At 60.4% G+C, this 24,364-nt stretch overlaps 4 protein-coding genes across 5 annotated transcripts in view; 1 reads left to right on the top strand and 3 right to left on the bottom strand.

Annotated features, from left to right (window-relative positions):
- LOC142009058 (vacuolar protein sorting-associated protein 28 homolog) overlaps positions 1-24,364 on the bottom strand; it is a 148,233-nt gene that overhangs the window by 119,234 nt on the left and 4,635 nt on the right. The window lies entirely within an intron of this gene.
- LOC142009043 (uncharacterized) lies at positions 568-4,981 on the bottom strand. 2 transcript variants are annotated; one of them, XM_074986481.1, is made up of 2 exons: positions 4,813-4,981; positions 568-3,245 (listed from the first exon to the last, which is right to left on the bottom strand). In XM_074986481.1, exon 2 carries the CDS (start codon positions 2,734-2,736, stop codon positions 1,222-1,224), a length of 1,515 nt encoding a protein of 504 aa, XP_074842582.1. In that variant the 5' UTR covers positions 2,737-3,245; positions 4,813-4,981; the 3' UTR covers positions 568-1,221. The 2 variants fall into 2 exon arrangements, with proteins under 2 accessions (XP_074842582.1, XP_074842583.1); XM_074986482.1 differs by lacking the exon at positions 4,813-4,981 and adding an exon at positions 4,013-4,367.
- On the top strand, positions 5,252-20,155 carry LOC142009036 (tonsoku-like protein). The gene is made up of 26 exons (XM_074986476.1): positions 5,252-5,282; positions 6,078-6,173; positions 8,710-8,852; positions 9,136-9,319; positions 9,896-10,025; positions 10,262-10,433; positions 10,607-10,721; positions 11,291-11,436; positions 11,686-11,838; positions 12,134-12,259; positions 12,983-13,178; positions 13,335-13,399; positions 13,574-13,663; positions 13,996-14,068; positions 14,203-14,366; positions 14,476-14,599; positions 14,684-15,426; positions 15,507-15,601; positions 15,877-16,033; positions 16,288-16,366; positions 16,965-17,266; positions 17,717-17,888; positions 18,401-18,573; positions 18,756-18,829; positions 19,447-19,580; positions 19,962-20,155. Exons 1-26 carry the CDS (start codon positions 5,252-5,254, stop codon positions 20,153-20,155), a joined length of 4,131 nt encoding a protein of 1,376 aa, XP_074842577.1.
- Positions 21,341-24,310, bottom strand: LOC142009053 (vacuolar protein sorting-associated protein 28 homolog). Its single transcript, XM_074986496.1, has 4 exons — positions 23,388-24,310; positions 23,113-23,166; positions 22,156-22,247; positions 21,341-21,750 (listed from the first exon to the last, which is right to left on the bottom strand). Exons 1-4 carry the CDS (start codon positions 23,655-23,657, stop codon positions 21,633-21,635), a joined length of 534 nt encoding a protein of 177 aa, XP_074842597.1. The 5' UTR covers positions 23,658-24,310; the 3' UTR covers positions 21,341-21,632.

The raw sequence follows: 24,364 nt of genomic DNA, 5'->3' as shown, positions 1-24,364 counted from the left end.
ACACCAAACAAAACTATATCTATGAGGAACAGCTACAAAAATTTTCTTCCAAAAAAAGAACTGCTCCCCTCAACTAGCAACATATATAGCGAAACCAAACTGAAGTCATTGCTGTGGTACCTGATAAAATTAAATAGTAACATTGTGGCTGCGTCTACACGTGCACGCTACTTCGAAGTAGCGGCACTAACTTCGAAATAGCGCCCGTCACGTCTACACGTGTTGGGCGCTATTTCGAAGTTGAAATCGACGTTAGGCGGCGAGACGTCGAAGTCGCTAACCCCATGAGGGGATGGGAATAGCGCCCTACTTCGACGTTCAACATCGAAGTAGGGACGTGTAGACGATCCGCGTCCCGCAACATCGAAATAGCGGGGTCCTCCATGGCGGCCATCAGCTGGGGGGTTGAGAGATACTCTCTCTCCAGCCCTTGCGGGGCTCTGTGGTCACCGTGGGCAGCAGCCCTTAGCCCAGGGCTTCTGGCTGCTGCTGCTGCAGCTGGGGGTCCGTGCTGCATATACAGGGTCTGCAACTAGTTGTTGGCTCTGTGTATCTTGCACTGTTTAATGAAAGTGTGTCTGGGAGGGGCCCTTTAAGGGAGCGACTTGCTGTTGAGTCCGCCCCGTGACCCTGTCTGCAGCTGTGCCTGGCTCCCTTATTTCGATGTGTGCTACTTTGGCGTGTAGACGTTCCCTCGCTGTGCCTATTTCGATGTTGGGCTGAGCAACGTCGAAGTTGAACATCGACGTTGCCAGCCCTGGAGGACGTGTAGACGTTATTCATCGAAATAGCCTATTTCGATGTCGCAACATCGAAATAAGCTATTTCGAAGTTGGGTGCACGTGTAGACGTAGCCTGTATCTGATTGTAAAGACAGAACATACATACCAATACCATATCATGACACCAAAAAAGTGTCAGATGCTCACAGCACACCTGCGAGTTGTTCTGGGAACACCAGTATTCTGCAGAACATAGTTTAAGAAACCCTGCGCTAGATCAGGGTTCCTGGTATATTGAGCTCTTGGGCAGCTGCCCAGGAGAGCTTCATATGCCGCCCAGGTGATCAGCACAGCGCTCACAGCTGGCAGCACGTTTTTAACTGGTGGTGCACATCCTTGCACATACATCAGTGCACGTAACAAAATTTATTCTGCACACAGATGGGAAAAATGAGAGGGAGCATTAGTCTAGACCAAACAGTGGTGTGGGAAATGTCAATTAAAACATCTCACAATTGGCTGCTGCCGCCATGAGCTCCTTAGCTGCCCCTGTCTGCAGAAATCCAGCAAACTCATCACATGTCATTTTATAGTTGAAGTGCACAAACAGTTCAGCTTTCACTAGGTCTGTTTGGAGCCTGTTCCTTTCATCGGCCCACAAATTCTTCATTACGCTAACAATGCGTTCCACAAAGGTGTTGCTGGCTGGAACAGCAAACACATGCTGCACAATTCTAAGCAAGTTCGGGGCCTCGCAGCACTTAAAGAATTCTACCCAGACTTCAGAGCTGCCGGTCTGACGGTGGCGTTCATGTTGCTGCTGTTCCTGTTCTGATTCAGCATTAATTATTGAACCCTTTAGGATTGGTAGTGCATCATTCAATACAGACACTTCTGTGAAAAGTTCATCTACATCCACTTGAATGTCCAAGTTTGTCATCAAAGTGCACCGTTTGTCTAGCTCCAGAGGCCTGTCCAGACTGAGCGGTGCACACAACTTATAGAAAGAATTTTCACTGAAATCAAACCTCTTTTCTAGATACCGGAGCATGTGCATGTAAGTCTGCTGGGCGTCTCCAATAAAGGTGTTCTGCTCGTTAGGGTGTAGCTTTTTCAAGAGTTGCATCACCTTGTACCCATAGAAACCTTTCTCTTGTCGATTCTGAATCTCTCTTCTCAGCTTGTTGAATGTAGCATACAGTTCAGTTACCTGAAGGTAATTACTCTCAAGAACCTTTATGGTGCTGGTAAATTGGCTCATAAGGTTATGCACAAAGTAGATGTACAGTTCAGGAAGTGTAATAGTTTCATCATTGGAAGCTATGTCCTTATGCTCAGAAAGAAAGGCCCAGACTGTGCAGTTCACATCCTCCTCCCCTTTACTCACAAAGTAAGATTTGAGGGCCGGCCAATTCTTCAGTAACTTTTCAATGGCAGTGAAAAGGGCCAGAAAACTTTTAGGTACTTGGCGTAAGATTTCTGTATAGTCTGTCTTCATGAAATCAAAGAACTCTTTAAGTTCACCGTTATTCTCGTCTAGTGCAAAGACTTCACTGAAGACCTTGAGGACCAAACACTCTACATGGTAAGAGAGCATTCTCAAGCCATGCTTTGCTGTATTGTGTACTATCTGAGTGCTGCAATGTGTTGGTACAAGGTTTGGTAAATCCAGCATTTGTTTTAGGTGCACAAAACCAGACTCATTTTCTTCAAAATCTCTCTCTCCATATGCCACAATTTTATTCTGTACCAGACTGGCATTTTGAAGACAACTCCGTAAGTTCTTTACAATCACCTCTGATGTTTCATGTGCATCTTCAAGAAAGTCTAGGAGTGATGTGCAGATTCCCTTATCTTTATTGAAGTACTGGATGACAACTGGGAATAGTTTCATGCTCCCTATATTAAAAGCATCCACTGAGATTGAGAAAGGTGCTGATCCAATGTCTCGCACAGCCAGTTTTAAAGAATGTGGTGCTAATACAGCCTCGATCAAAGCTTCTACTTTTGTCATTCCACAGTGAATTTTGGAAGCTATTTCGGAATCAGGGAAAACGGAGGGGTACAGTTTATTTCCACAATCTTGAGAACGGTAGCTGTGCTAGTGTTTAACTCCATGATATGTTAAAAGCAATTCAGCTGCGCATATGCGTTGTTCTTCAGCATTGTTACTCTTTACGGAGACTTTATTGCTAGCATTACACCACACCTGTCCTTGTACTTTGATTTTGTGACCCTTTGTTTCTGCATGATGCTTGACGGCTTTTACAGAATCAAACTTAACTGTGAATTGAACATCACAAATAGAACAATATCCTGAGTCTTCACTTGCCTTTATAAGCCAATTCTGATATTCTGGGAGTTGCAGCCACTCATTTTTAAAAGTGCACAGCCTTCGAATTCTTTTTTTTTCCGGGTTCTGTCATTTCGCCCTTGCATTTGTCTGACTGCAGCACAGTTTAGCCACCAGATAAGATTGTTGACTGTGGACATCAGTTGCTTCTCTCTGCTTTTGTTGACGCACTAAAAAAGTTACCCAGAGAGTCGATTAAACATATTGTTGTGACGGACCATCCCCCCACGCTTTACGGAAAAAGGGTTATGAACACACCTATGAATAACTCAGAAATGTTTTGAACAAAAAATGACTTGTGACCTATCATTTTTAATGTTATAACCCCCTGGACCTGTAAAATCTATTTATGTACATGTATAATTTTTATAGTTAAAGTTATGAGTAACATCCGTTAATTAGGGTGGGGAGATAGCTCAGGGGTTTGAGCATTGGCCTGCTAAACCCAGGAGTGTGAGCTCAAGCCTTGAGGAGGCCATTGAGGGATTGGGGCAAATTGATGCCAGGGCAGGGGACTGGATGAGATGACCTCCAGAGGTCCCTTCCAGCTCTAGGGGGTGTGTGTACATATTTGTATAACAAATATTCATCTCCATTAAGATTGCAATAGGAGGTGCAGCAGCCCTAATGTGAGAGTATGGCCTCAGAGAGGATAGCAGTGCTTAGCCACTTAATGGCAATCAATCCACCTCTGAGGAACTTGACTGTGAGCATACATTCCAGCAGACAGGCAACAACTTGTTAATTGTGTGATTAATGGTGATTATTTTTTAAAATAATGACATGAATTTAATTGCTCAACAGCAGAAGTATAAATCTAAGGTTCATTGAAAAGCTACTGAAATTTAGAATTTCAGTCATCTGTGCATTGACAAAGTGAGATTACAAGATCTATGGCTCTATGAAGTGCTTTAATTGTGGGGTATCATGAAACAACCTTCTGACTTGGGGTGTGACGGGCCATTATCACTGGCACCATTGCAGTACAGGTTGTTCCTCTCTAACCCAGAATCTCTCCTCCAGCAACATCTGTAATCCGGCACCATTTGAGTTACCCAGATAACCACTTATCACGGGCGTGGCCAAGTTTCCCGGGGTCCCATGAAGTTTGTCGACAGCCCCCAGTGCTGTCCACTCAGCAGGGGTAGCCTGGTGATGCCCGGTCAGCAGCAACAGCAGCAGCAGCAGCAACATTGTTGGTGCCGTGCGAGACAATAATCCCCTCCTGTGGTCCCGCAAGTTCTCTCCTCCCGCACCGGTGGGGGCCTGAGGGTGCCGCACCAGGGAGGCTGGACCCGCACCATCAGGTTTAGAGTCAGAAAGGGGCCCCACAGCTAAAACCGGGGCTGGGGGCTTGGCGCTCCCGCACCTCAGCGGCTCGCGCCCGGGCTGGGGGCGTGGCCTTAAGCGCACCTCAGCGGCTCCCGCGCGGCCTGGGGGCGTGGCCTTAACCGCACCTCAGCGGCTCCCGCGCGGGCTGGGGGCGTGGCCTTAAGGGCACCTCAGCGGCTCCCGCGCGGCGTGGGGGCGTGGCCTTAACCGCACCTCAGCGGCTCGCGCCCGGACTGGGGGCGTGGCCCGCACCTCAGCGCCCCTCTGGTAACCAAGACGGTCTCCCGGGAGACGGCCGTTTTGCCAATGTCACCGGCGCTCCCTGGTCAAGGCGGCGGTTCTCAGCCCCTCCCTCGGGCCCAGATCCCCGCCTCAGCCACCTGCCGAGGTTAGCGCCGCACCGACCTGGCTGCGGGAACCGGACCGGACTGCGATGTCCAGTCAGCCGAGACGACCGGACCGGACCGACCCAGCTCGCGTTGGCCCAGCCCTGCCGCTCGCAGGACTACTAGTCCCAGAATACAACGCAGCCCAGGCCCTAGGTTGAGCGAAAGGCCCGAGCCGGGAATCTTTGCGCGGCATGCTGGGAACTGTAGTTGCTGGCCGCATTGCATGCTGGGGGTCACGCCCCGTCGATGGAATTCCTTCGCAGCCTATCAGAATAGGGGATTTAACCAGCTCTGGGGCGGGATTTAAGGGACTCCATTTGTGATTGGCTCTGTTGTTTGTGATCCGAGTGAAAGGTAGCCAATGGGAGTACAGAAATGGGATTGGCGTCCAATGGGATCGGCGCGTGGGCGGGCTCGGTTCGAACCGGCGCGGCGGGACGGGAGCTGGCGGCGGAATGAGCGCGGAGCGGAGCCGGGAGATCCGCCGTGAGGGCCGGGCGCGGGGGGCCGCGGGGCAGGGAGCTTGGGGCAGGCGGATCGGAGGGGTGGTGGGCAGGGCAGTGGGGTGTGGGGTGATGGGGGGTGAGAGGGGGCGGGGCGGGGTGTGGGGTGATGGGGGGTGAGAGGGGGCGGGGCGGGGCAGTGGGGTGTGGGGTGGTGGGAGGTGAGAGGGAGCAGGGCAGTGATGGGGTGGGGTGATGGGGGCGGGGCAGGGCAGAGCAGTGGGGTGTGGGGTGATCAAAGGGGGTGTACCATCTGGGGCGTGATGGGGGAGCAGAGGGGGCCGGGTGATGGGGGGAGTCAGAGGCAGGTGGGTGATAGGTTGGCAAGGGCAGAGGGGGTGCGGGATTTGAAGGCGATATTGCAGTTGTGTGTGGCAGGGAGGCAGGAGGGTGTCAGAGAGGGTGGAGGTGGGTGGGGCTGAGGGTGTGTGGGTCAACATGTGGGGCCAGAGAGAGGGTCATTTATAGGTGGGATCGTTGAGCTGGGCTCCCAGACGGGTCTGGGCAGTGTGGGGTGAGGGGGTTTGGACTACCCTGCGACAGTCCTGTCCATCTGTCTGGGACTCAGCTCCTGTCTCCCCCAGGGAGCATGCAGCCAGGCTGGGGGTCAGATTCCATGGTGGTGGAGGTAATTGGAAATCCTGCGTGTTGTGATTTGTTGCCCTGAGCTGGGCACGTAGTTAGAGGGCCGATGACTCTGCGCCAGAGGGGTTTGATGCTGACAGGCTGTGGGAGCTTGACCGGGTTCTGATGTTCTTCTCTCCCCCCGGCCCCCCAGTGCTCCAGAAAGCAAAGGACAAGGCCCGGAGGAGTGGCAGCCTGAAGGAGGAAGCTGCCATTTGCAACCAGCTTGGGGAGATCTTGGCCAGACATGGTGAGTGGGTCCCAGGGCCTGGCTCTCAATGGCAAAGGGTGGCTAGCTGACTGCTGTCTGGCTCTCGTGGCCAGGGCTGACGCTGGGAGAGATGGGTCCGGGAGAGCCGTTCTGAGGAAGGTTTGGAGGCCCTGCTTTTGGGGCCACCGTTCGAAAGTTGGTCACTGGGCAATGCTCTAGGCTGTCTTTGTCGGTGCTGGTCTGGCTGTGTTTGTGACGGCTGGGCTGGGGAGGGCTCCTGGCCGTGGGAGCAGGCCTGGAATGGCTCTTGTTTGCAGGGATGGTACATCCATGGGCTGGGACCAGCCCCCAGGAGATTGTGTCTGCCACACAGCTGACCTTCCCCCAGCAGGGAGCCGATTCAGTGCGATGATCCTGGCCTGTGACCTGACCCCTGCTCTTGAAGAAGAACGCCCCATGCCTGAAACTCCCTGCCATTGTGACATCTAGCTCTCTCTTTAACCTGAATCTTGTTTGGCCTCCGTCCCCACAGCTCCCTGCAATGGTTAGAAACCTTCTCCTTTGTGCCAGCCAACTTTACTCAAGACTCTCTGTTCTCAGGCCAGCATTGTCCCTTGCATTCCCTGCTTTGGCCCCAGCCTGGGCCTGACCTCCTTGGTGTATCACCGGAGACTCGGGGGACACCCTCACAGCCTTCTCTTTGCGAGCTAGGCCAGCCAAGTTCTTCCAGTCACCTCTGCCTTCCTCAACAACCTGAGTGGCTCTTCTCTGCCTTTCTCTGGGGTGAAGTCCCCCTTTGTGCTCAGGAAATGGTACTTCGTGTTCCAGACCAGCTGTCATCAGTCATGGACGTGGTCCTCTCTCTGCTGGAGAGACTGTGCCTTTGCCTGCTGTGTGGCTGCATTGCATAGGTGGCTTTAGTCATCCTATAACCAGCCAAAGCATCCAGGTTTCTCTCACCTTCCTTCACTTCAGCTGATGAGCCTCCGGCTATCGGTAGCCCTTCACTCCAAGCACCTTGTCCTTTGTCGTACTGAGCAGCGCCTCGTTTCTGCTGCAGGCTTTGAGATCCCCCCGATCGTCCTGCCTACCATGCCGATCCTCCTCCGGAGCGAGCGCCCTTCCTGACTTGTGTCTGCAGCAAAGCCCATCAGTGCACTCCTGCTGTTCCTGCCTTGGGCATTAATAGATATGGTACAACTGGGCTCGTGTCGGATCTCTGAGGAGCTGTGCCAGGAGCATCCCTGCCCTCTGCCAGTTTACCTTTCGGCACAGCCTGTTGCCTTCACCCCCTGAAGCCTGTTCTCTCCCCCTGTACGCTCCTGGGCTGATCCCAGAGTGCTCCAGTTTGGCTAACGTTGCATGTAGCTAATTTTGTCTGATGCTCTGCTGCCATCCAAGTGTGCTAGAGCCACTGTATTTCCTGTAGCTAGAAAATCAGAGGCCGTCAGCTACAACATGGGAGATGAGTATCACAGAGGGAGCCATGTTAGTCTGTAACTTCGAGAACAACAAGCAGTCCTGAGGCACCTTATAGATTAGCAGAGATTTTGGAGCATGAGCTTTTGGAGGCAATGAACCGCTTTGTCAGAGCATGTCTAGGAATGAGTACAGCAGAAAGGGATCTAGGGGTTACAGTGGACCACAAGCTAAATATGAGTCAACAGTGTGATGCTGTTGCAAAAAAAGCAAACATGATTCTAGGATGCATTAACAGGTGTGTTGTGAACAAGACACGAGAAGTCATTCTCCCGCTCTACTCTGCGCTGGTTAGGCCTCAGCTGGAGTATTGTGTCCAGTTCTGGGTACCGCAGTTCAGGAAGGATGTGGAGAAACTAGAGAGGGTCCAGAAAAGAGTGACAAGAATGATTAAAGGTCTAGAGAATGTGACCTATGAAGAAAGGCTGAAAGAATTGGGCTTGTTGAGTTTGGGAAATAGAAGACTGAGGGGGGACATGATAGCGGTTTTCAGGTATCTAAAAGGGTGTCATAAGGAGGAAGGAGAAAACTTGTTCTTCTTGGCCTCTGAGGATAGAACAAGAGGCAATGGACTTAAACTGCAGCAAGGGAGGTTTAGGTTGGACATTAGGAAGAAGTTCCTCACTGTCAGGGTGGTCAAACACTGGAATAAATTGCCAAGGGAGGTTGTGGAATCTCTGTCGCTGGAGATATTTAAGAACAGGTTAGATAGATGTCTATCAGGGATGGTCTAGACAGTACTTGGTCCTGCCATTGGGGCAGGGGGCTGGACTCGATGGCCTCTCAAGGTCCCTTCCAGTCCTAGTGTTCTCTGATTCTATGTGATGCAGCAGGTCTTTGCCCACGAAAGCCTTTGCTGCAAAATACGTTAGTCTATAAGGTGCCACGGGACTTGTTGTTGTTAACATAGGAGATGTGCTCTTGAGTCCCCGGTGCATGTCAGCTCTGAGCCCCAAGAGGGGTTACGGCCCGGGCTTGTTACTCTGGCTGCTCTTGTAGCTGATGGAGTGGGTGCGCCTCATCCCAGGGGCCCCTGCTGTGCCTTGGGAAGCCAGCTGGCTCGCTCGTCACCCCAGTGTCTCTCTGCTCCCGGCAGGGCGGTACCGAGAGGCGCTGGTGGAGCACCAGGAGGAGCTGCGCCTCCTGGAGAGCGTGGAGGATGTTATCGGCTGTGCCGTGGCCCACCGGAAGATTGGGGAGCGCCTGGCTGAGCTGGAGAACTATGAAGCTGCTTTGAAGGTAATGGGGGAGAGGGGGATAATCAGCTGCAGGGATTGGGGCTCCCCAGGACCTGGGCTGAGAGCTACTTTCCCAGTATTCAGCCCCGCCAAAGGCCACGGGGTGACAGGAGCAGCAAGCCAGAGCAGGGGCGACAGAATGGCTGGAGGGGTTTAAAAGGGAACACTAGGGCACATAGTGGTAACCCCTGAGCTGTCAACCTTGCAGGGCCCAATTCAAAGCCAGCCCAGATCCATGGGGCTTGGGGGGTCTCATGCGCCCTCTTGTTCTCCTGCTCCATCAGCACCAGCGCCAGCATCTGGAGCTGGCCTGCGCTGTGTCCGACCACACTGAGCAGCAGAGGGCTTGGGCCACCATTGGCCGCACCTACATGTTCGTGGCGGAGAGCGGCCAGGCCGGGGAGGCGCTCTGGGAGGCGGAGCAGGCCTTCATGAAGAGCCTGGCCATCTTGGAGGAGCAGCTGGAAGGTGAGAGCCAGGCTGGGAGCTGTGGGACACGGAGCTAGGGAGGGGAGCCATCAGCTTGGGATGTGGTGCGCCCTGGGGAGGGTCACCAGTCGGCCTCTGCCTTGGCTGTCTGACCAGACGGTCTGAGTCCCCACCTTTTACCCCTTGTCCTTGCCCCAGAGCCTGCATCTGGGATGTCCCTGGTCCCTGAGCTCCATCCCCTCCCCAAGCCGGAACTCCCTGGCCTGGCCAGGAAGGGGCAGGCTCTCAGGCTTTCATCCGGGCTTCCCATCTACTCGTGCTGGCTTGTAAGGCCCAGTTAGGCTCGCCGCCGGGATTGTGGGATATGCAAGGGCACTCAGGGACCTCCAGCCTTTTCTGACCTCTCGGTTCCACAGCAGGGCAGCCAGGACCGTGCCCGAGACTGTTCCGTAGGGACCTCCCAGCGCTCCCACCCCATCCCTTGGGAGACAATTTGCTCAGCTCATTCGGCCAGCTGGAGGGTGAGGGGTCCAGGACCTGTCCAGCCCCTCTCTGGCCCTGGAGCTTCTGCCTTGTGGAGCCGGCTGGGTGACGGGCTGGCTCTGGCTGTCCCAGGGAAGGTGCCGCAGCGGGAGCTGAGTGAGATGAGGGCCCGGCTTTACCTCAACCTGGGCTTGGTGTACGACAGCATGAAGGACCAGGCCAGGTGCAGCCAGTACATCAAGAAGAGCATCTTCATCTCCGAGTAAGGCCCTGGCCCCACCCTGGGAGGGGCGGGTGGTGGTGCTGATAGGCCGAAGGCCCCTCTGAAGAGCTCCTGTGTTTCCCTGGGGTTCACCCTCTGCTGGTGGCTGCAGCCGTTTGGCTCAGGAAACCGGCTGGTGCTGTGGCTGGGGGGTGTCAGGTGGGGGCACAGGGCCCAGGGGTTTCCTGAGGACGTGAATGGGCGGGCGACCCTGGGGGTGACCCGTCTCCCTCTAGGCAGACTCACCTCTACGAAGACCTGTACCGGGCCTACTTCAATCTGGGCCACATCCACCTGCGGGAGGGGCAGCACTCCAAGGCCATGCGCTGCCTGGAGCGGGCACGCGACTGCGCCCACACCATGAAGGAGAAGTGCATGGAGAGTGAGTGCTGTGCCGGCATCGCCCAGGTGAGGGCAGCGGGGAGCCCGTACTTGGCCCCCAGGCTCTTCCCCCTGGGGCCTGACCACCCAGCATGGCCAGCAAGGGGACAGCCCCCTCCCCCCCGCAAGGCCAGCACCCTTTGGTAGTTGGACCTCTCTGCCCCTCCCCTTGCTGACCCTGCTGCCCTGGGGCCTTGCAGGTGCTCCTCAGCCTGGGGGACTTTGTGGCCGCCAGGCGCTCGCTGAAGAAGGCCTACGTGCTGGGCTCCCAGCAGCCCCAGCAGCGCGAGAGCATCCGCAGGAACCTGCGTTACGGTGAGGGGGCTCGGGTTGGGGCTCCCTGTGACACGGCGCGGGGGGGGCTGAGGGGACCCAGTGGCCTGTGCAGCTGGCCGGGAGGAGGTTGGGTGTCACTCCCCAGGGCTCAGCCCAGGCTGACTGGGGCTGGGAGCTCTCCACCTCTGCCTCTCAGTGCAGCCCCTCCCCTTCACAGCCCTGTGTGGCTTGTGGCTCCTGGGGCGGTGCCCGCCCCCCCCACCCCCGTGTCACAGGCACGCCCAGGGAAAGGTGCCGCGGCTTCTCGGGTGCAGGGCCGCGCTTGCACAGGCCACTCCTGACAGGGCTTCTGGCACGTCCCCGACGTAGCCCCAGTGGCACCACAGGGCGGTGCTTTGACACTGACCCCGCACCAGCCCAGGGGGGCAGCGAAGGGGGCTCTGCAGGTGCTCACTGTCCCAGAGGCCTGCAGGCTGGGTTGGGTGAGGGGGACCTTGGTCCCCACATACCCCTTCACCTGTGGCTCCCCTACCTGCCCTGAGCCTCTAGGGGGAAGAAACCAGCCCACCCCCGGTGCGTGCCACTCACACTGCTGGCCTCTCCCCCAGCCATGAAGGTCAGCCATCTGCAGGAGGCTCTGGAGGAGGCAGTGCCCGGCGACTTGCAGATAGCCCTGGGCCTGTGTGAGCAGCTGGGGGACCTGTTCTCCAAGCATGGGGACTATCGCCGGGCGGTGGAGTTCTACCAGAGGCAGGTGGGTGAGGGCTGCCCCTGCTCTCGGCCTGTGGGCTGGGGGAGGACCAGGCTGCCTCGAGGCTGGGCTCCGTGCATGGTAAGGGGCTGGTTCCGCTTCCTCCTAGCCGCCGAAGTGCTGCCAAGCTCTGGCCCGAGGGCAGGGGCACCCGCTCAGATTCCTGCAGGCAGCAGGGATGGGGCTGGGCGAGCCCTGCGGGGGCGGGCGGCCACCCCGGGCACAGCATGCTGTGGACGGTGTCTCTGGCAGCTGCGCTACGCCGAGTCCCTGCAGAAGCCTGAGCAGGAGCTGGCTGTGATCCACGTCTCTCTGGCTACCACCTTTGCGGACCTGAGGGAGCCCGGCCGGGCGGTCCAGCACTACCAGACGGAGCTGGCGCTGCGGCGAGGAAACCCACTGGAGGTGAGGGGGCGGCCTGGGCTCTGCCTTCTGCCCGCCGGTCTCACCCTGCAGGGCCTGGGGACCCCGTGCTGGGCTTGGCCGTGCTCTGGGGAGTTGCGGGAGGGGAGCTCAGCTCGCAAGCAGGGCCTGGCTGGGCCCCACAGCTCGGGAGCAGGGAAGGAGGGTGGGGCAGGAGTAAGAGTCAGGATGGCAAAGGAGTTGCTCTTTGTCACTTACCCCGTGCCCCTGGGTGGGCTCCCTGCCAGTGGAGCTGGACTGGTGGGGGGAAGCTAATCCCATTGTCTGTGTGCCCCAGGAGGGGAAGACCTGGCTGAACATCGCCCTGGCCAGGGAGGAGGCTGGCGAAGGCTACGAGGCCCTGGAGCCCTGCTTTCAGAGCGCGCTCCGGTGCGCGGAGCAGGCTGGGGAGCCCAGGCTGCAGGTGAGGGGACGGGCCCAAAGCTGCTGCCCAATGGGGATGCCAGTGCTCGCCTGCAGCACCCCCTTCAGGCTGGGCAGCTGGCAGTGCCCCTCCCGGGGTCCCCCGAGCCTGCGATAACTGAGACTGGCACCCAGGAGTCCTCCCAGCCCCCCGCCCTACGCACAACACCTCCCTGCTAGGGCCTGTGGCCGAAAGTGCTGGTTTCTGGCCCCCTCCCGCTTCCAGGCTCTGCTCCTTGTTGGCACATGCCCGGGAGGGACCGTGCTGCTCACCTGCCGGGGAGCCCAGGCTGCACCCGGCTCCTCCTGCGCCAGCACAGCAGAAAGGCAGGGGAAGGGCGTGGGGTGCCGGGGCTCGGAGCTGAAAGGCGCCCAGGGCAGCTGCGGTGCTGGGGCTGGACTCGAGAGTGCCTAGCCAGCGTCCTCCCCTCACTCATAGCCTGTCTGCTGGGCCAGGCTGGGGGACCTGGCAGCTGCTCCAGTGGTCAGTGCTGGGAGCTGCTCCTTCTGGGCTAGGCAGGGGCTGGGGGACCTGGGAGCTGCTCCAATGGTCAGTGCCCTGGCCTTGCTCCCTGCAGGGCCCCTTCAGGCCTGGGCGGGGGGCCTGGGGACTGCCTTAAAGGCCAGCGCCCCCAGCTGACAAGGCCTGGGCTAGCAGCCCTGGGAGCGCCCAACCCCATCTGCGGCTGGGCAGGGTGATCAGCCCATCCTTTCACCCCCCCAGCGGCAAATCCTACAGCACCTTCACCCCCTGCAGCAGAAGTGGGGGCACCCTGAGGCCCCCGACACGCTGGCCAGGCTTCAGGGCCTGTGCCGCTCGCAGGGCTGGAGCAGCGCCAGGGACAACCGGGGGGAGGAGGAGGAGGAGGAGGACAGCAGCGAGCCCCTGGATGAGAGCGACCTGGAGCTGTCTGAGAGCGGTGAGTGGGCCGGCTGTGGGGGACGGGGAGGGAGCCGGAGCCGAGTCCCGGCCGGGTGAGGCTGTAGCCCTGCGCGTCTGCCTGGCGCGGGCCCCCCTTTGGCAGGGTGGGGGCTGTATTGGAGCCGGGTGCCTCACTCAGGCCTCTGCGTTCCAGACGGGGAGGAAGATGACCTGGACGGCTACAGCAAGAGCGTGCCTGGCCGCCGCAGGATCGCCAAGGTGAGGCTGGGCCTGGGCGCAGCGTCCTCGCCCCGTGGGGCCGTCGCTCCAGCTCCTGCGCCGGCGAGTCCGGATCCCGGGGCGCTGCGCGGGGCGGGGGGCCGAGGGGGCTGGCTCTGATCTGGGGCCCCCGGGCAGTGCTGACCCCGCTTCCGCCCTCCCTGTGCCCTGCAGTGGAACCGGCGCAACGACCGGGGTGAGACCCCGCTGCACCGCGCCTGCATCGACGGGAACCTGCGCCGGGTCCATTTCTTCCTGGAGCAGGTGGGAGCCGCTCCTCGTTCCCGGGCAGGGCGCCCTGGGGTACCTTCCGTCGGCCCGTGGGGGCAGCTGGGCGGCTGGCTGGGGTCGCGGTGTCCCTCTGCTCTGGCCCTCACAGCCCCCAGCAGGGGACGCGTTCAGCAAGTGTGTCCTGCCTGCAGGGCGCGTGGGAGTGAGCCAGGTAGGCGCTGGGCACTGGGGCAGCTTCCCGGCCTGGCCCGCAGGGAGGGCAGCTGGAGGGGGAGATCCTGCGGGAGTTGGCATGAAGCCCAGCAGGGCACCTGGCCCCCACGTAACCCTCATGCCTGTTCATGTCTCTTTCCTCCTGGGGGCAGGGCCACCCCCTGAACCCGCGGGATTACTGCGGCTGGACCCCGCTGCACGAGGCCTGTAACCACGGGCACCTGGGTGAGTGGTGAGGAGGGTGGGAGGGTGTCGGTGTGGGGGGCGGATGACGGCAGGGGCTGGAACGGGTGATGGGGGCCGGCTGGAGGGGGCCCTAGTGCTGCCACCCAGCAGTAACTGCTGGCTCCTGTGCCCAGAGATCGTGCGGCTGCTGCTGGAGCGTGGTGCCTCCATCGATGACCCCGGGGGCCCAGGCTGCGAGGGGATCACCCCCCTGCACGACGCTCTCAACTGCGGCCACTTCGACGTGGCCGAGCTGCTGCTCCAGAGGGGCGCGTCGGCGGTGCTGAGGAACGCCAAGGTGGGGGAGCAGCGGCCTGTGGGCGGGCGCTGGGCTCGGCACCCCTGCACAGCTGTGGGGTTTCTGGGGGCGGCCCTGAGGCTCAGCCCCTCCATCTTATCCGCCGCAGGGCCTGAGCCCTCTGGGCACCCTCCGGGAGTGGGTGAGGATGTACGGCCGGGACCTGGACCAGGAGACACGCCAGCGCTGCCGAGCCATGGAGCAGCTGCTCAAGGAGGCGGTGGTGGGGCGATGTGAGGCCGGGTGGGAGTGGTGCTGTGGGGGGGCATCTCTTGGGGGCTGGGCCCAACTCACGGGGTTCCCTGTCTCCCGCCCAGCAGCAGAGGTGGCTCAGCCCCCACAGGATGTGCCGCAAAGCCAGCTGTTTGATGCGGAGCTCTCTGAGCCGCTGACACCCCCCCACTCAGCTGTGGCCCCCCAGCCCCAGAGTGGGGGCCCCTCCACAAAGGCGACTGCGCCCTGCAGGATCCTGACCCAGCGTGGCGGGCAGGGGCCAGAGTGCTGGGCCAAGCTGGACGAGTGCATGACCCCGCTCCGGCCCATCAAGAAGAGGCAGCGGCTCCTGAGCCTGAGGGCGCCGGGGGAGGAGAGCCGGGTGCCGGGGTTCCTCGGGCGGGCAGAGCCTGGGCTGCCCCCCGCTGGCACCGGGCAGGCCAAGTACGAAGCAGCCATCCGTGGCGTGGGCAGTGCCCAGTCCTGCCAGGTCCCTGAGCCGGTGCCGGCCGAGGCCTCTGCCAGGCCGGCCCTGATCCCAGCCGAGGAGTACGTGGGGGATGACTGGCTGGAGGACGACCTGGGGGCGAGCCGGGAGCCCCACAAGAGGAGCCACCGGCGCCCGGGGGAGTCGGGCTCGGACTCAGGGGGCACCAGTGGGTCTGAGAGCGACGGCGCAGCCCCCTTCCCAGCTGCTCTGCCCCAGAAGAGGAGGGCCCGGCAAAGCCGCCTCACCCAGATAGTGGACAGGACGTCGCTGGGTCGGTCCCGCGGGGGCCAGGCCCTGGTGGCTTCGGAGCCAGCCACTGGTCTGAGGCCCGTAGACGGCAGTGGAGAGGCCCCACAGGTGAGGTGCTGGGGGTGCACAACAGCAAGGGAGTCCCCTGGGCTGTCTCTTGGGTCTTGACTCCCCTCTCCTGTTCCCAGGCCCCACTGCTGGCTGCAGCCCCGATTCGGCCACCCCCCATCCGAGTGCGGGTCCGGGTCCAAGACAACGTCTTCCTCATCCCCGTGCCGCACAGGTGAGAGCCGCCTCGCATCCTTCCTCCCAGCGTGGCCCAGAGCCCGGGAGTCCTGCCCCCCCAGCTGGGTCTGGGGCAACATTAGCAGCACCCTCGGAGGGGTCCAGCTCCCAGGCAGCGCCAGGGGGTCAGGGACTTGGGGTAACAGGGCCATTCCCCTCTGCCACTGGGGGGGGCTGCCCTGTTCCTGCCCCACCCTGGGAGGGCGGGCTGGGGGCCTGGTTCTGGTGGGGCGCTCTGGCTCAGCCCTTCCCTTCCCTTCCCTTCCCTTGCAGTGGCCTCGAGAGATGCCCGGTGGCGTGGCTGGCAGAGCAGGCGGCCCAGCGCCACTACCAGGCCTGTGGCCTGCTGCCCCAGCTCACTCTCAAGAAGGAAGGGGCACTGCTGGCTCCCCAGGATCTCATCGTGGACGTCCTGCAAAGCAACGAGGAGGTGAGGGGCACCCGAGCCAGGATTGGCGCTTCCAGGGCTGAGCCCACCAGGTCCCCCTGTAGGCCGCTGAAGGGTCGTGGTGGGGCCCATCACTGTGGACTCTGCACCAACCGGCAGGGCCCAGATGACTGGGAGCTCGGAGGTCTGGCTTCACCCCTCACTGGCGATGCCCTTCCCCTTGTGTTTGAGCCTGCCAGTGCTGCCCAGCCAGCCGGCCTTCCTTCCTACCCATAGGGCTCTCGTCTGCCTTGCAGGTGTTGGCAGAGGTGCAGTCCTGGGACCTGCCCCCGCTCGCCGACCGGTATCGCAAGGCCTGTTGCAGCCTGGCCGTGGGTAAGGGGATGCCACGGACCCTGCTGCCTGCCTGCGTGTGGGAACCGTTGGATGTACAGGGTCTCGCTGGGTTTTGTAGCGCCTCAGGGCGGTCAGCCGGCTGGGGAGAGTGCCAGCCGGCCCGTGGGGGGGACAGGCAGGAGGGGCTCCAGTGGGAAGGCTGGTCCAGGGGGCTTGGGCACAGCTGTGCCACCGTCTGCGTGTGTGACCTCGGGCAAGTCCCTCAGTCTCCGGGTCACTGGCCCAGCTACGGAAGGGGACAGAGGTGGAATGTGGCTTCGGGTGGACAGATTGGCACCCCCAGGGCCGTGCTACATGCCAGGGGAAGACCTGTCCAGCATCCGCTGAACGGTGCGCAATGTCAGGAGCCCTCGGTCGCGGCTGCCCCCCACGTGGTGCTGGGCGGGGGGAGGGTGCCCCCGGTCGCGGCTGCCCCCCACGTGGTGCTGGACAGGGGGAGGGTGTCCTCGGTCGCGGCTGCCCCCCACCCTCTCCCTGGCTGCTTGGCTCTAGCCCCAGCCAGGCCGCAGCTGGCTGGGAGCTCGTCAGTCTGGGTGCCCCACAGCGACTGGTCTTCCCTCATGGACTCCTGTTGCAGGCGAGCACCGGCTTCTGCTGAAGATGATGGAGCTGCAGGAGTCGGGCCCCTCGTTCAGCACCTGTGGCCTCTCCTTGCACCAACCCCACCTCACCCCACTCCTGCGTGCCCTCAAGCTGCACAGCTCCATCCGCCAGCTGCGGCTGGCTGGGACGGGGCTGGACGATGGCCTGGCTGCCGAGCTGCTGGCTACGCTGGGCACCATGCCCAGCCTGGCCCTCCTCGACCTGTCGGCCAACCAGCTCGGTGCTGAGGGGCTCCGCGCGCTGGCAGCAGGGCTGCCCTCCCAAGCGGTCTTCCAGGTTGGCTTGTGGGTGTGTCCAGCACCTCCCTTCCCCTCAACGGCAGGTGGGAGGGGCCCCGGCCTCCCGCCTGAACCCCGGAGACACAAGCAGGTTCGGGGACCCCCAAGCTGCCCATCCTGGCGCTCTGGGCTACGGCTCTGGCACTGCTGGTGTAAAGGGCCCTGATGAGCTCCTGCCAGGGCTGCCCTGATGGACACCAGGGGCTCCCCGGATCAGGGAGGAGTAAGCTGTGGCCGTGCTGGTGCCAAGGTGCCTGCTCCTAGGTCCTTCTGGGAGGGGCTGGTTGTGAGGGTCCCTGTAGCATGGGGGGGGCTCTGCTGCTCCGTCCCTTCTCTGGGGCTGAGGCTGCCGCTGTGGTCCTCCCAGCGGGGGTCCAGCCCCGGCTGTCTGGTGGCACAGGGCAGAGCCCAGCAGGTTGGGGTGACTCCTCTGCCCCTGTTGTTCCAGAGCCTGGAAGAGCTGGACCTCAGCCTGAACCCCCTAGGGGACAAGAGCTGCGAGGCCCTGGCCTGCCTGGTTCGAGCCTGCCCGGTCCTGACCACGCTCCGGCTGCAGGCCTGTGGCTTCTCTGAGGCTTTTGGGCAGCACCAGCGCCTCCTGCTGGCCAACAGCCTGAAAGGTAAGTGCCCCTGCACTCCCCCAGCCCCGAGTGGGGGCACAGCAGGCGTGGCCTCATGGTACAGGTGGTGCCCTCCCTTGTGGCTCCCCTCCCCCAGCGCCACGGTCTACAGGCTAGGCCCCCGTTACACAGAGGCACTGCCAGGAGGGCCCCATTCACTGGGACGGGGCCTACAGCTTGGGGGTGAGGATGGTTCCACTCATGGAAAGAATGCGGACCGCTGTCCTGTCCGCTCTCTGCCAGCTTCTGCCCCACAGCTCGCAGCTACCCAGGCCTGGGCTTGCCTCAGTCTTGCCCCACAGCTACCACGCCCTGGGTTCCCTGCCAGGTCTGCCCCACAGCAGCCTGCTCTGCCGTTCTTTCCCAGTGCAGGCCTGTTGGGTGCCTGAGTTTCCAGTTAGGCAGCTATGGACAGCCCCTCCGCCAAGCTCCCAGCCTCCTTTATCTGCCCGGGCCAGACGGCAGCTGGCTCACTCTTAACACACTGTCTCTCCCGCATGCCCCTGGCCCAGGAGCTGTGCACCTGAAGACCCTCGCTTTGTCCCACAATGCCCTGGGCTCCAGCGGCCTGCAGCTGCTGCTCAGGAGTCTGCCCTACGCCACCCTCAGCCAGCTGGAGATTGGCTCGGTGGCGGCCCGCCTAGGCGAGCCTCTCGTGGATCCGGTGGTCAGGTGCCTGACACAGGTACGGGTGCAAGGGGGTCCTGCAGTAACCCTTCTCTGGCTCCAGGAGTTGCAGGAGCTCTGCACGTGGCAGGGGAGCCCCTTTTGTCCTGGGGCTGTGGGCCTCTCACGCAGCTGGCTTGGCCCTGACTGGCTCAGCTGTGGTGTGTGGCTTTGGGCTCAGCCCCCCCCGTTCCATTCCAGCAGGGATGTGCGCTCACCCACCTGGCTCTCTCTGGGAACCACCTGAATGATGAGGCTGTCGCAGAGCTGGCCAGGTAAAGGGGCAGCGCTGGGGTCCCTGGGCTAGGGGCTTTGCTGTGGGGCAGAAGGTAATGGGGTGGGTGTGTGACACCAACCTTCACCCAGCTGGGTCCTATGCGGAGTGATCTCCTGCTGGGTAGGAGCCGTGGGGTGGCTGGGCCCAGCAGCCAGCCCATGGGGACATAGTAGGAAGAGAGCCTGAGTGAGACGTCAGGTGGCCATGTTCGCCTTTAGCCCACTGGCCACCTTCTGTCCCTGCATTGTGCTTTTCTGGGCCACCAGGTGAACCCCCTCCCGTAAAAAGAGACGGAGCGGGAAGGGAGTCTGAGCCACAAGCCCTTGGGTGGGAGGCCTGGTGAGCGGCAGGACCTGCCTCCAGAACCGGGCGTACGTGGATTGGTGGTCGGGTGGAGCTGCTGGTTCTACTACTGCACTTCACAGGCAGTACACCTGTCCAGCTGCCTCCCTTCCCCGTCGCACCTTGTGCTCCCTGGGGGTCTCGCTCCAAGGCTGCAGTGCCAGCACACCGCACATCTAACACCTAGCCCCCAGGGAGTGGGTGGGCCATGGGGCAGCAGTGCATTGTGGGTGAGCCGAGAGGCATGGGGCTGTTTGACTCTCTTGGTCCCAGGTGCCTCCTGGTTTGTCCCACTTTGATCTCCCTGGATTTGTCTGCAAACCCAGAGGTTACCAGCGGGGGCTTGCAGATGCTGCTGTCAGCGCTGGGGGAGAGGCGCCAGGGGCTGCAATACCTCAGCCTGGCAGGTGAGGGGGTGAAGGGCTCCAAGATCCCTGGGTTGTGGAGGGGTCCTGCTTCCCTGCACCTGGCAGGGCCGCGGGAGCATCACACTGCCCTCGCTGGAGGGACTGAGAGGTGATCCTGAGGGGGCAGGGGCAGGCTGTGAGCCCTGGAGTTTTGCTCCTGATCCAGCAGAGCCCCCGGCCTGGCTGGCGCTGCCGAGTTGCTTCTCTCTCCGTAGTGGTGTGCAGAGCAGAGCAGAGCAGAGGAGGCAGGACTGGAGTAGCGAGGGGGCAGCAGCTGATAGAAAGGGCACAAGGGGGGTCACCCAGCCTGTCCCCTCTTGGGCCGGGTCCAGGATTCTCAGTGCGCCACAGTAGCTACAACGGCCTGTTTCCTTCCCGCAGGCTGCAGGGTGCGAGGCCCATTGGACAGCACCACGTGGGCCCGGGTCTCTGCCAACGTGCGTGAGCTGCGGCTCTGCAGCCGGCAGCTGAGCGGCAGCAACCAGCGGGGCGTGGGTGAGTCCTGGCTTGGCCCCCCGGGCACCTCTCTGAGCGCAGTCATGCAGCACCACAAGCTCTTCTGTAAGAGCATCTGAAGTGCCCGACCGCTCGCAGCTGGAGCACACAAGAGGCCCATCCTGCTTGGGGCTGTGGCTGCTCGCAGAGGGAACTTGGGCAGACGTGAGGAACCAGGCACGGTGACTGGCCTGTGCCAGCGACTTTTCTGCACTCAGAACTCAGGCCTGGCCCATGGGGAGGGGCAGGACCTGGCTGCTGCTGCTGCACCTGTTCTTTCTGGGGGCCCAGAGCCCTGCAGCTTCCCCCCACCTGGCACCAGTGCAAGCTGAGAAGGGAGCTGCTGGTCCCGTCGTAACCAAAGGAGGCAGGGCCCCGGCTGCTGTTGTGGAACTGGGCCTGTCTGCCTCGGGCTCCGAGCACCAGAACGCTGCAGGACTCTGCCCCATGGGGGTCCCTGGGCTTTGGAACCAAGGCCTCGGCTGTGTCCCCAGGAGGCAGTGAGCTACCGGGCCTGTGCTGCTAACAGAGAGGGGTGGCAAGTCCCAGAGTGTCCCCGGAGAGCTGGCTTCCAGCCTGTGGTGTCTCACCAGCTGCAGTCACACCTGCGCAGCAGAACCCTGGGGCTGCTGGCAGGGCTGGGGGGTTGGCTCCTGGGGCAGCACTGGCCTTGGAGCAGGCTCTGAAGCCAGCGTGGGGAAATAAGCTGCCAGAGACTGAAGGCGGCCACCTGCAGAAGAGCCCTTCCCTACTGCACGTCTCCCCACACAGGTGGAGGGTGATATTTTATTTGTCCCCCATTCCCGAGCTGTACAGGTTCTAGCTCTGGCCTTCCAGTGGCCACTGGACTAGTTCAGACAGACTTATTAGCTGGCTGGTGTTTTCTTGGCTGCACAGGGTGGGCTTCTGCCTGGTGCAGGGGCCTGGGAAACCAATCAATAAAGTGCTGTATGTCTCCTCTGCTCCAGGCCGGCGTTGTGCCACCCTGCAGGCAGTGACGCAGAGACCTGGCCCTCTGCTGCTTGGGCCAGAGCTCTGTACCCTGCCAGCCTTCTCCCCCTCTGGACAGCTGTTTGACACCCCCCACCCTCATTTCCCAGGCTCCCATGCAGCCTGGGGCATGACCTGTTGTCAGCAAGGGTGGAGCGCCCTGCCTTAGCCAGCTGCTGTGGCACCCAGAAAATCTGAGCTGATGGGCTGGTCCAGGCCCTGAGTACAGGGGCAGTGGCTGTGCCTGCTTCTCCCACCCAGCAAGAGCCGCAGCATAGCCAGCATGGGGGTTTATTACCGCAGGTGTACAAGTCTCCCGCCCTGCTTGCAGGACTCACGGGGAGGGAGGAGAGGAGACAGGCTGGCTGGAGCTGGCCCAGTGTGAATGTGCCCTGCAGCAGCACAGTTCACCTTGACTCTGCCCTCACCCTGCTGCGGGAATGGCTGCAGTGCACCACTCCCAGCCTCCTGCCCCCAACAGCAGCCTAGGGGAAAGGGCCTGGAGCCTGCTGGACTGCTACAGTGGGAGGGCGCTCCTCAGGACCAGGCAGGGCGCAGGGCCCAGCCTCAGGAGTGCAGGAACCGGTTGAAGGCATTGTAGGCGGATTCCAAATCAAACAGCATCTGGCGCACTTGGGAATCGTCCAGCTCGTCAGAGGCAGACATGCCGCTCAGCATCTGCAGGCTGCCGGGGAGAGTCAAGGCACAGTCCTGGCCCCCAGAGCAGGAAGAAGGCCCTTTGCTGGGCTGCACTTTGCGCCTGCACTAGTACTGGAGGGACCTGGCAGGAGCCATGACTTGTCGCCCTGAGTGCTGGCCTAGGAGGAAGCTGGTAGCTCCTCTGGCCACGGTCCCACCCCGCAACCAGGCCCCTGATCAGACATGGCGAGCAGGGCTGGGGACAAGCACCTCCCACTGCAGAGGGAGCAGACTGATGGAGCTGGGCCCGAAGGCACTCTGCGCTCCCCCATGCCCTCAGACTGGCAGGAGCGCCATGGGGCAAGGCAGGTCCAGGCCCTGTCCTGGAGAGCTGGGTCAGGACCCGGGCTTGCTCCTGCAGAGGGCAGGGGCCTCAGAGCACCCTACTCACCACTGGTTCACTTTCTGTCTCCCCTCGAAGTCAGGAGGTAGGTGGCTCATGCGGTTCATCGTCTCCATCAGCTGCCGCAGGTCTGGCTGGATCTGGATGCACAAAAGCATGGAGCTTCTGCTTTTCCTGCCTGGGGCCCGGCTGGGAAAGCCCCACCCCCCTTCAGGCGCTGCTGCCAGCAGTGAAGCCTCCATGCACCCCTAGCTTGTCCCCCTCTCTCTCCGAAGACCAGCCACACCGGGTCAGACCAAAATCCATCTTGCCCAGTGCCCTGTCTTCGGACAGTGGCCAATGCCACGTGCCCCAAGGGAAGCGAACAGAACAGCTGAGCATTGAGTGGTCCATCTCCTGTCATCTAGTTCCAACTTCTGACAAACGGAGGCTAGTGCCATCATTCCTGCCCATCCTGGCTCACAGCCACCGATGGACCTCACCTCCCTGAATGGATCTAGCTCTTTTTGGAACTCTAGTGATAAAGTCCTGGTCTTCACGCCATCCTCTGGCCAGGAGCTCCAGAAGTGAACGGTGCACTGCATGAGAAATACATCCTGTTTGTTCTTAACCCTGTTGCTAATTTCACTGGGTAACCCCTAGATCTCGTGTGGTGGCAACAAGTAAATACCTTTTCCTTATTTTTCCTCCACACCAGTCATGATTTTGTCGACCTCTTAGTCGTCCCCGCACCCTTCATCTATTGTTTTCTAAACTGAAAAGTCACAGACTTTTTAATCTCTCTTCAGATGGACCCGGTCCAAATCCATTGTTTTTGTTACCCTTTTCTGAAACTTTTCCACAGCCAAGGGTGTTTTTTTTGTTTTTTGTTTTTTTTTTTTTTTTTTTGAGATGAGGCGACCACATCTGCACGCAGTATTCAAGCTGGGGGTGTACCCTGGATTTATACCAAGGCTGTAAGATACTCCCTGTCTTATCCTCTGTCCCTCTGTAAATGATTCTCACCTCATCCATGGCTCGGATCTCCAGGCGCAGCTTGTCCATCACTGTGATGAAAAGCTGGAAGAGAAAAGAGGTGCCTCAGCAATGGCCTGGAAGCTAGCAGCAGGGCACCTCACTCCAGCCCTCTTGGGAGGGTGGGGGCAAGCCAGGACAGCGGGCCCTTGACAGCCCCCTGGGGACCAGCCATGCAGCTGCACAGGCCAGGCCAGCTGCCAAAGTCCCAGAAGCACAGGATGCCGGGATTACAGTGCGCACAGCCCCTTGCCCGGGGAACGTACAGAGACGATGTCAGCAATGCAGCGGTTCAGGTTGCCCTTGTCGTCCTTGATGGTGATTGGCCGATCCTCCTTGATCCTCTCCATGGCCAGCGGGCAGTCGAGCTGCAGCAGCAGGAGGGTTACAATGAGGCTGGGCAAGCTCAGGGCAGGGTAACAAGCACCATATAACCCCCAACAAAGAGCATTTCCCAGGGAAAGCCGGGTTCCGCTCCATGTGCTAAGCTGGGGGAAGGGAGTACAGTACAGAACGTGGCCAGATGGTCTGAACATAGGGCCACCCAGCCTGGTCGCAGATAGTGACCAGTGCTGGGTGCCCCAGAGGGCATGACCAGAACACGTCACCAAAAGGTGATCCTTCTCCTGTCACCCAGTCCCAGCTTCTGACAAACAGGGGGCTAGAGGCACCACCCTGTCCACCTTGCTGAACAGCCATTTGTGGCCCTGTTCTCCATGAACGTATCCAGTAGGTTTTTGAGCCTTGTTATAGTCTCAGCCTTCACATTGCCCTGTGGCAGGGAGTCCCACAGCTGGCCCTGCGTTGTGTGAAGAAATCCGTCCTTCTGTCTGTTTTAACCCCACTACCTGTTTGTTTCATGGGGTGACCCCTAGTTCTTGCATTAGGAGAAGGAAGACAGAACACCACTTCCTTATCGACTTTGTCCAACCAGTTGGGATGTTCTGGACATTAGCCGCCTCTTTTCCAACCTGAGAAATCCCACTCTTACTACTCTCCCCACACCATACCCCAGCCATTCCATACCCCTAATTGGTTTTCTGCCCTTTTCTGTACCTTTCCCAATTCCAATACATCTTTTTAGAGATGTGGTGACCTTGAATACTGCTGCAGGTGTGACGTGGAAGTACACGGGATTTATACGAAGGTAATATGATTACGACAAGGTGGAAGTGCCTTTGGTCCAGGGGAGGGAGGGAGAGAGTGTGTGCGCGCGCGCGCACACTCACCCCCCCAAGCCCAG

The sequence above is a fragment of the Carettochelys insculpta genome, chromosome 2 (genome assembly GCF_033958435.1).
Source record: "Carettochelys insculpta isolate YL-2023 chromosome 2, ASM3395843v1, whole genome shotgun sequence".
Taxonomy (NCBI): domain Eukaryota; kingdom Metazoa; phylum Chordata; order Testudines; family Carettochelyidae; genus Carettochelys; species Carettochelys insculpta.
The sequence above is the reverse complement of the archived record's forward strand: the minus strand, read 5'-3'. Positions and strand labels throughout refer to the sequence as shown.

Coding starts and splice junctions, on each gene's coding strand:
- LOC142009043 (XM_074986481.1), bottom strand. CDS start 2,736: ATGACAAAAGTAGAAGCTTTGATCGAGGCTGTATTAGCACCACATTCT.
- LOC142009036 (XM_074986476.1), top strand. CDS start 5,252: ATGAGCGCGGAGCGGAGCCGGGAGATCCGCC. Junction 12,260..12,982: donor CTGGGGAGCCCAGGCTGCAG/GTGAGGGGACGG, acceptor TCACCCCCCCAG/CGGCAAATCCTACAGCACCT. Junction 18,830..19,446: donor GCTGTCGCAGAGCTGGCCAG/GTAAAGGGGCAG, acceptor TCTTGGTCCCAG/GTGCCTCCTGGTTTGTCCCA.
- LOC142009053 (XM_074986496.1), bottom strand. CDS start 23,657: ATGTTCAGACCATCTGGCCACGTTCTGTACTGTACTCCCTTCCCCCAG. Junction 22,248..23,112: donor AGATCCGAGCCATGGATGAG/GTGAGAATCATT, acceptor TTGTGCATCCAG/ATCCAGCCAGACCTGCGGCA. Junction 21,751..22,155: donor AGACAGAAAGTGAACCAGTG/GTGAGTAGGGTG, acceptor TCTCCCCGGCAG/CCTGCAGATGCTGAGCGGCA.